Source organism: Amblyomma maculatum, chromosome 2 (assembly GCF_055883805.1).
Source record: "Amblyomma maculatum isolate TAMU_Amacu chromosome 2, ASM5588380v1, whole genome shotgun sequence".
NCBI lineage: Eukaryota > Metazoa > Arthropoda > Arachnida > Ixodida > Ixodidae > Amblyomma > Amblyomma maculatum.
Genome location: NC_139345.1, coordinates 51219923 through 51230438, shown reverse-complemented (window position 1 = coordinate 51230438; position 10516 = coordinate 51219923). Strand labels below are relative to the sequence as shown.

At 41.2% G+C, this 10516-nt stretch overlaps 1 protein-coding gene across 2 annotated transcripts; it reads right to left on the bottom strand.

Moving 5' to 3' along the window:
- Positions 1-334: 334 nt before the first annotated feature.
- LOC146198609 (ubiquitin-associated domain-containing protein 2-like) lies at positions 335-10217 on the bottom strand. Of its 2 annotated transcripts, none has more exons than XM_084594111.1 (10): positions 10059-10217; positions 9762-9892; positions 9491-9610; positions 9299-9402; positions 7907-8027; positions 7405-7452; positions 5203-5466; positions 3432-3528; positions 2387-2451; positions 335-530 (listed from the first exon to the last, which is right to left on the bottom strand). In XM_084594111.1, exons 1-10 carry the CDS (start codon positions 10096-10098, stop codon positions 420-422), a joined length of 1101 nt encoding a protein of 366 aa, XP_084450237.1. In that variant the 5' UTR covers positions 10099-10217; the 3' UTR covers positions 335-419. The 2 variants fall into 2 exon arrangements, with proteins under 2 accessions (XP_084450237.1, XP_084450238.1); XM_084594112.1 differs by having other exon boundaries at positions 2387-2430.
- Positions 10218-10516: the final 299 nt, after the last annotated feature.

Sequence of the window (10516 nt, the reverse complement as noted above, 5' to 3'; positions counted from 1 at the left end):
CTTTCCAAATCTTTTGCAAAGTTATAGGAAATTAGCGCAGTATATCGAACTCCTGTGCATGCTCCTACTCTATTTACGCCTTTCGAAGCATCAAGTTGTGTGCTGAAATTTACTCTCATGCCTGACTCCATACAGCACACTATACATGTCATTCAGCTTGCACTACAGAATGCAACTGCAATATATTCTATAGAAGATAGGCATGGTCAAGATCATGATGAAAGTGGTTACTTCCACACTTCTCAGGTTTTGTAATGGCAGTATCTTTCAGCTCCTGTTAACAAAGCACCACTGCATGCTGCACAGCAGCTGGTTGATGAAACCATAAACGCAATCCACAAAACATATTTTATTGCACACGGTGCCCCTTTGATCGCATAGTCCATGGTCTATATTACAGCTCCAGGTGGATGCCTGCCTCAGCTCTCATTCAAGAGCAGTGTTGTGGCCAAATGCACATCGTTGTTGGAGTTCCGCAGAGCCCTCAGCACGTTCTGCCGCTCAAAACCCATGTCCACGAGCGTCTGAACCTGCAGCAGCAAAGTACATCCCATGATCCGTCAGCACACACTTATGTTGAAATTCCTGTTGGAAAAGCTGAATTGGTTCTCAGTTTGGCAAGCAGTGAACATTGTGGTTAAAAACAATGAAAAAAAAAACTAATAAAATCTTGCGCCAATGAAGTTATTCAACAAGGCAGGAACAGATCGGTAGTAAGTAAAATTTTGTAATTATGCCATCCTCAGTATGCCATGCACAGTAATGGTGAAGCTTGCTCGAATGTTGCTCAATGTTTTAAGAAATAAGACAATAAAAGTGTGAGCACTGGTAATACAATCCTGAACACGTCAGACTTCTTGAGCCATTTTAAAAATACGTTTACACAATCTCGCTGCCTCTCAAAGAATAGTCATCCTGGAGCGTCTTGCCAGCTAATGTGACTGCACAAGTGGCAGCCATGAATGTAACACTGCACTGAGAAATGTAATATAAAAGTACCTGCACATATATATGACACAGGACCTATCTCTGTTAAGTCCTTGAGCTGCGCTGCGACTTTTACAAGCTGACCTCAGATGGCATACTAACAAGGCTTACATGGATGCCAGCAATGCGTGCAACCTGTTCGTCAACAACATACACCAGTGCAAAGCACCTTGGGATGGAATGCATGGCAGCTGACATGTCACAGGAGCCACAGCAGACACCAGCCCAGTTCGTAACAAGGTAATAGCTTGCCATGAGTTATTCAAAAATCTCCTTACTCAGCACATTTTTAGGTGTAAACTCAATGTGAGATACGTAATGTTTGGTAGTTAGCCGCCAATTATAAGTAATTATTTTTAACTAATTTATGCTTGCTAGCTGAAACAATGCATCATGTGACCCACAAACCGAAATCAGATTTTCTATAAACAGAAACAAACAGATCACGTCACCATAGTCAACAGCAAGGTGCCATTGGCAGAGGTGAGACTACATCTCCTCCCAAAGCTGTAACCACAACTAAACAACACTGCTTATTAATGAACTCTTGAAAACTAGAAATTCACAGGATTTATTTATGTATTAGCAAAGAGCACCAAAAGATTTCAAAGGATGCCGAGGTAGTGGTTCACCAGTATTTTACACAATTGAAGAGACACAGAAAACACTAAGCATAGCGGTGGCGTCCAAGGAATTGCCCCACTAGAAGTACAGGCCTTCAAGTTCATGCCCGCCCAACATTTATTACTGATTTACTTCTCATGCACTGTGGTCTTTACATCGATATGTATTCAATTACAAGCTAAGGAATTCATAAATGCACAAATCCTGTAGTGTACAAGCAGTTTCAGTGCTTTCAGAAGCTTCACACAGTTGCAGTAATATTTCTGCAAATGCAATACAAATACAACATAACACAAGAAAACAGTGACAGTGCTGCTTTGAAGCGGGGTGAAAATTAACAAGACAGCAGTTAAATCACTTGTGAAATGCTTAACTCTCTCTCTTCAATACCACTTAAATTTCAGTGCCCTCTGAGACTGAATTTCGTGTTTTTGTCCAAATTGTGTTGTAAACCTTTTGTATAAATCATTCACATCAAAACTTTCACATATTTCACATATATCAATTGGTCTGAGCCTAATAATCATTTTGCAGATATATTACACATACAAAACGACTGCCAACAATTCATATTTGCCAATAGCGCTGGTGAGGTGCTGTGCAAAGCCCATTATGTTTATATATATTTTTAAATGCGAGCTCTGACTACAAAGTACCTTATAGAGAAGTTAAAGTAAAGTTTTTGATCAACTTTAGCAAACATGAAAATCTGACAGTGCGCTCAAGGCAGCAGACAAAGGCAAGGATGTCAAAATAAAGAGAAAAATTTACGCACCTGCTCCTCTGTAGAATGGCCATTTGGAACGTTGTTTCGGCTTTCTGCATCAAACAAAGAGTAAACTTAAAAAATATTATAGCTGCCTGAACACTAAGTTAAAGTAGCTTGGAACCATCTCATCAGAATCGCGAAATAGCACAATCAACGCATAGTGCAGAGCCAAATTACACCTCCCTATGCAGCATGTTGTGCTCCCAAAAGAAGCATAAATGTACAGCCTTTGTTTTTTTCATACAGCTCCTTCACTGCCAGCATGCATAATAGTGGAGCCTGCATCAGTTGATATACCTCTATAACCGATTTTGCTACTTAAAGTAGCATATTAAGGAGGTTTGGTTTGGTTCATAGGATTTAAAGTCCCAATTTGATGTCACAAACATCCACTATCAGGGACGTCATAGTGGAAGGCTCTGGATAATTTCGACCCCCTTTCTTTGATGTGCACTGACATCATATAGTACAGGGGCATGAGTTTTGCCTCCACCAAAAAGTGGCCACTGCGGCCCAAACCCATGTCCTCAGAATTGGCAGTCGAGTGTCCCAACCACTGAGCCCCCCAAGTGGGGCCATAAAGGAAGGTAGTAAAAAAAAAAAAGTAATTGACTCTTAATGATGCAGTGTGGCTGAGGACACAATGCAACACACAAGGTGGTATGAGCAGTGATTAGCTGTGGCCATGGTAAGTACAGCAACACAGAACCGGAAAGAATGGAGTACAAAATTCCGAGGAGAAACGGCAAAATCTAAATACATATATATTTTATTCCTCTGCTCTTTTGGCATGCTAAGCAAAAGCTCTTTTGAGACAACCTCCCTTTTGAGGTAGCCAAGAGTCTTCAATATATTTCCCATTATAAAAAATAAGGTGGTTTAGTGCAATTTAAAATCTTACAACTGGTGACTAAAACTCAAGACTAAGAGTATATCTTAGTAGTGAAAACTTGTTCAGTAGGCCATCACAGCACTAAAATAGGTATGTAAAGCATAAAATGAGTGGATCACGAAGACCAAATAAAAACTTAGAATTTATCAAAAGACTTACCATAAATTTCACTATTCAAGGCATTATTCCATGCATCCGGGTCATCCAAACTAGGAACAAGCCGCTCTGCATAGCCTTGAGCCATGTGCTGTCGACTCTGAAAGCCATCAAGAAAAACAACAAACTTGTAATAAGCTCTACAAAGTGCCAAATATGCTTGCATTGTGCGAATTTGACTGGAAGCTATTAAGCCCCCGTTTGTCATTTTTACTATTTTTGTGGTAATTTTTATATCACTTGTTCTAAATAACTACTTATTGGAGCTCAAAATTCCCCTAATTTAACCAGATTAACATTTCATCCAAAGAGTGCAAAAGCAACCCTGTTATTGGTGCAGCAAGTCGAACAAAGCATTGTTTCCTGCATACCATTTCATTTTCTTCTCATTCCATGTATATCAACAGTATTTACTATAAGCAATGCAAAGTAAATGCTTCTTCTTCATAATGTGGATATTTTATATGTGCCAATTGAGGAGTGTGTGTGTGGGGGGAGGGGGGGGCAGCATCCACTGTCATTTTCATGGACCTCGCAGTAACAGACTTTGATAGCTCTAAAAATCTGCTGGACTAAATTTGCTCAAAGCAGAGTTCAGACAAATGGCCCTGCACCCTTCAGCAGCAGCAGATGTTGCAGGGCTTTGCTGCACATTGATGAGTGGGATTCAGTACCAGATTCAGTTTCAAATCAACTTTGACGCTGAGACATGCTGAAGGCGCACCCACATGTTGTGCACAATTCTAAATGTTCGCCTGTTCTTGATGACACAAAAATTGAGGTGTATAAGGTCACAAAAAGCTTTTGCAACTATCTCTTGTAGGGCTTTCACAGCACCTTGACTTCAATCACACAAGAATAACTTTACACTGTGCATCGCACACAGGCGCCTAGCTAACCGTAAACATATACACAAGCAGCTGCAACAGCAAACATGAAATGGAACCATCCACAGCTGGTAATTGGGCTTCGGCTTGATTTGGCTTTGATTGCCTGCTTACCGCTTAGCCGATGACGTTTACGGTGATAGTGTGACTGCCGATAGTGACAGTGGCAGTTACAATGCAGCTTCAAATTCCACAGTGCCAGTTTCGCAAAAATCAGGAGTGGCCTAGGTGAATCAGGAGGGTTGATAGGTATGCTCTAACCAGCTAACACCTGTTTTTCTATCATAAGCGATAGGGCCACAGTGACAATAGCAAGTGGCCGCAAAGTGGAGCCCAGCCACCGGAAAGAAGTTGTGCTGCACAGAGGCCCCAGCTTTGCAACCTGTCGACTTGGGGTGCAAGCCCTGAAGTACTAAAACCTGAGGTTTGGAATCTGATAAAAGCCTAAGAGAAAAAAGTCCAGAACTTTTTTATCGGATTCATCTGAGAAACAACTAAGTTCAATTAGTGATAGATTTCAGCAAAAAATTTTCCATAATAAAAATCAATAAAATCACCATTTTATCTATGAAGAATGCCCAAAAAGTACATTGTACAAATGTGAGACCCCCATCCCAAACCCAAATTGAACCTAAAAGAATGCAGGCAAGAATGTTCAGCAAAATTTGCAGATTAACACTGGAGCCATGAACACGAAGAAGAAGGATTTGGGGGCTTTTATGCTATGATGATTCAAACACAGCCAACATATAAGCCAACTGCAGGCTAGCTTCATCAAGCTCGCTCCGGCAAGTCAAGCTAACTGGGCTATGGGTGTATGGTTGGTGTAGATGCAGTTTGCAGTTCTGCTGCAACTGAAACCATCTAACGTAGACACTGGGACCCACCATGCCCATCGCAGCAGCGGCTAGATGGGGCGGTGTCCGGGAAGCGTGGCCCCTGGCATGTTGCAGGAGGAGCTGCCGCTCAAGCATCTCCGCTTGCTGTTGCCGCTGTATGTCCAGGGTGGCACCCATAAAGGGCTCCTCCCGTGGTGGCGAAGAGCACAGCAACCGGCCCATGGTGGCTCCACAAAGGCTGGACAACCAGCCGGGCACTCGCAGCAGTGAGCCCACCCAGAGCACATTCCAACGGCACACTGCCCCCGCCACCTGCACAATGCCTGGCATTTACGACCAATTGATTTGCCACAGCTAACTTAGCTTGAGAGGCAAAGAACAGATAAAGTCATAGCCTATGTACCACATGCTAACATACTTGCAAAAACAAATGAGCACCTATTAACTAACAGTGATGTTGAAGGGAACCAAGCCAATAAAAACAAAGAAATAAAAAAACAAAGATAAAGTCCTTTTACATAGCATTTGTTCACAGATATAAACAATGCTATACAGTAACTACAGTATTTTAGGCTACATATAAAGATCCCATCTGAAAACAAGATTTAGGAACATAGGGAAAGGCAAAAAAAAAAATTGTTTTGGTTTTGTGCCAATCTTTAATGCTGAAACTTTCACGAACATAGTGAGTCATAGTTTTCTGCCCTTTTTGAGAGTACATTTCCATAAAAATGAACTCAGTTAAGATGAACGAAGAGAGCAGTTTCTGATAAGACTCAAGGTTAAAAAATAAAAATAAAAATGAAAAATATTCGCTAAAGAATCGTTTGACATCAGCTTCAATCAAGATAAACTTTTGCAGTGGCCGCGCATCATGGCTGCCCTATGTAGCAGCACTCATGGAACGCCCTACTCAGTAAAAGAAACAAAAAAAAAAAAGAATAAATATAATACAGAATGATTCTACACAAGAAAGCACACTGCAACAGGGAGCCTTTCCAGCATGTTCAAAGAAAAAAAAAAAAAAGCTGCGGGGAAGCTGCGTTGCAGAAGTGTGGGCTCTTGGGGTGAAGCTTTGTTGCAGGTGAAGAAAATGAAAAGGCAGGGCATCATAACACTTGCACTGGCGTGGAGGAGTGACATGGTCAACCTTACCATCACAAGCGTCACGTGCCGTGTGTTGTCTCTCACAGACTAAAAGGCCCATATGTGCAAACTGCCCACTCTCTTGTCTTGGGGCTTAAAACCTCCAGGGCTTTCTTTTCAACAGACATGGCTTCCAAACCCGCCCGCGAAGATCGCCAGATACCAGCGCAATGCACATTGCCTACAAAGTACAGACAGGTGCGTGGTGTATTTGCTAATGGCATTAGCTGCAATTGGCACGAGGTAAGTAACTTTAATAGTGTTTTGGGATGCAAAGTAAATAATATTTTGATAAAAGCGTGACATATTTGTAGATCAGAGCACATATAACCAAAACAATGAGCCTGATGCAGGCAGACTATGTTTTAAAGATCCATCCCTGCATTACTCTGCCAAAGGCAATATGGCAAGCCACCATGTGACTGCTTGAGAGGCATTCCTAGCATTGGCTGGCTCTTTCTACTCTGTCATGAAATAACCAAAAAAAAAAAAAAAAAAAAAACTGGGACACTTAACTCGATTTCAGTAGAGAAATGGGTCACATTGTACAATTCTGTGGGTGTTCTTATGTCGGTCAGACGGCAAGGTGTATTAAAATTCGGTTAAGAGAGCCTTTTAAATATCTGTATTCCAATGAGTTTTCACATGTTGCCAAACACTGCAGGGCCTGTGAAAAGAAGGCAAAGAAGTGCCTTCCACTTCTAGATAAGACAGACATTTTGTACGGACATAAGGACCGTCGTACATGAGAGGTGTACGAGGCATATGTTATTAAGAAAAAGACACATGTGTGTGCTAGCGATCCTTTGATTATGTTTGATGATTGTGAGGTGCAGTTTTTGGACACGAGGCTATGACGGTGGCAAATTGATAGCCTTGAGTTTGTGCTATTTGTTTATTGTATGTGTGTCATCTTTCATGTAGTAAATTCAGTTGTGAGTCTGTGCATGTCCAGTCTTTAATTTCACCTTCCGTTGTCCATGTATATTTAGTGCAGTTGTCCTATCCATATGATGAACATCAACCACCTAGCCCAGCTCACTGCTGTATTCCAGTATGAATGTCATAGCTCTCAAATGGTGATATAAAGCTGTGACCACTTACCAAAGAACACAATCCACACACTGCTGTCTCCTTGGAAGTGCTAAGTACCTAAGGGAGTGGAAGAAATGGAGTACATATACAAAATGTGGGACAACTTACAGCAACTTTACCTTCTAAATATGCACAATCTACACATCTTGCTTAGATATATCCCAAACGCAGAAGAGCGCCTTGCGGTCCGTGCCTGTTGTTTTCCAAAAGCTGATAAGAGTAGCTCTCAATGCCTACATTATCTGATGGAAAAGGTGCCTAGTATCTAGAAAGCAGACTAGCTGTATTATCTGTGCAAAGTAATGCTCAAAGGTCATATTTGCTTCAAGCACGCTCCAGCTTCATGTGCACATTTTGCAAAAAGAAACAAAACACTTTTTAAAATCTGCAAGACGCCATGGCATGAAGTGCAGGTGAACTATAAGGTGTTGTCGCAAGATGTGTTTCAGAGCGCTATAATCCTATAGATGTACATGAGCAACATGCACTGCAGAGCAAGCAAAATGCACACCTGTAGTCCTAGTAGGTAGGTCAGTGTTTTTCCCGTAACAGGGATGCCCAGCACATACGACTGGGCTACCCGCGGGATGTCCAGTAGGTAGTTGACAAATAAGGAGAACACCAGAGAATAACTGCAAGGAAGCAGATGAAAGAATCAACCACTTGTGCCTCTTTAGGTCTACATGTCATCATTGTAAGAACACAGCACATGCTACAGGTATAAAGGAAAGGACATCTTACAAAGCAAGTCTGGACCAAACCTCTCTCTGCTAAACAGCTGGATTGTGCAAACATTTGAAACTTTTCTTTTGAAATAATGAAAAGAATTAGCAATATTAAATTTGGCTTAAATATAAATAGGGTCACTGAGCAAGTTCAAATATTCTGACAATGCTTTGAAGTTAGTGAGTGCTGAAAAATACCTTCATTCATTAGGGAGTAAGACATATGACATATATAAAAAAATGTACAGCATTTGGCAGCAGATAGCAAAAATTATGCTTTATAGTCATTTTACTCCCTAATAAGTTGCCAATATGCTAATATGCCAATAACACACACACACACACACACACACACACACACACACACACACACACACACACACACACACACACACACACACACACACACACACACACACACACACACACACACACACGCACGCACGCACGCACGCACACACACACACAAAGGTTACCTCTGTTTTAGAACAGTTCAAGTGGAACAGTAATTTGTTGCAAAGTTAAACATAATTTCTACCAAATGGATAGTGCATATTTTACTTGAGAAATACAAACTAGACTAAGACATGCTACATACTAAGAAATCCTATGCAACTTTGCAGTTTGTTTCAGCAAAGTGATATAACAGCCTGCAATATCATCACTAGACTTGAAAATATTGCAAGTCATAGACTGTAGCAGCTCCGAGATTATTATGCTCAACTGTTAAGCTACTCTGTAAAGCATAGGTATGGTAGCAAAGCTGACATTTTGCAATATAGCACAGAGGTAAGAGTTTAGCCCTCTTTTGTGGTGATGCTGGTCGACTTTGACTTGCATACTACAGTGAAGTGGCTTGAGCGAGTCATTTTAGACGCTGCCATGGTGAGGACACAAAAATAGTAGTGCATGACATGCCATAAGTCTTGAGAAATACTATTTCAAGAAATGTGCACCATATCTGTCAAACTCACTATATAGTGAGAACATGTTTATGTTCAACATTTCTTCCAGTAAGCATTTGTGTACCTGTTTGGTAGACATTTTAGTTTGAAAGGTGTCCCCTAATTGTTGCTTAACATGTAAAACAAGTTAAGCTCAGCACATTTAAAAATGGCATGACGTGTGACATGTATTATGCACCAATACTGTCGTAATATTATAAAGTAGCAACTTACGGTCCACTGGGAAATGCTGACAGCGGGACCTCGAAATGCCGGAGTGTGTATATAGATGCAAATTCCAAGAGTGTGGCCACTGCCGATGCAGCTAATAAGAAAGACTGAAAATGAGAGCATAGAGGTTTCACAATTCGAGCGAAAGCTTCTCAACGTAAACGGCTGTTGTATAGGAAACAGCGCCGTTCTTACCGCGAATTTTCTTGAGCCATAGCGTCGTTCGAATATCCGGAAATAGTAGATCAGGAGCGACCCACACACCAAGTCTTTGGTGTCGAGAAAGCACACCTTCGACGTGACTAGCCTCCAGAACTTGTCAAGACGATGAAAGAGAGCAGAAACGTCTGTGAACGCGACATAATACTATGCACTGTTTACGAAAAAAAAAAAAAAAAGAATGCTATTCTACTACAGTATGATAACGGTTTCTCCGCTCGAAACGAAGATAATGACTCTTGCTTACCTCCCCCTTGTCAACGATGTCCGAAATGTCGTACACGACAAAGTGCCTAACCTGCGAAAGTATTGGTGTGTTGAGCGCACATGATGTGAGCAGTACAGAGCCAAGAAGGCCCTTGGACACAGGAGCCTTATCTGGAATCGATGGACACACAAAATATCAAACATCCGGCAATGAAAGCTGTTGCACGGGCGCTAAACTGTATGACGAGCAACAGAACACTCCGAAGAAATGTGTCGACACCACTACACTGGCGTAGACAGGACAGAATTTTAAGAACAACAAGCAGGGGTTACTTACAGAATCCCGATGTACTGTACTGAGAAAACATCGCAGCCATTGCTTAAATTTAATTAGCAAAATAAATCGCGCAAGCCACCTCACCAAACATCCTACAAGGCTACAAACGTGAACCTATCCTAGCGGTTTGCAACGGAAGCTGAGACCCAAACAAGAATAGGGATGTTTGAGCAGAGTGCAGAAAACGTCATAAGTAGCTATCACTATCACCAACTGTCATCGCAATAGCAAAACAAGACTTCTAATATTAAACTTTTAATTATAAATAAGTTAGTAGGCTCAATAAGTAGCTGTAGCAGCTGTAGGTATGCATATAAATGCCAGAACTAAATGTGTTTCACACCGTTCAAATTTTATTACTTTGATTGCACTAAATTTTCTCTCCTAATGTGTTTTGCTCTAACTTTAAAGCCAAACATCACTAAAGATATTTTAGAGTAATAAAATTCAACCATATG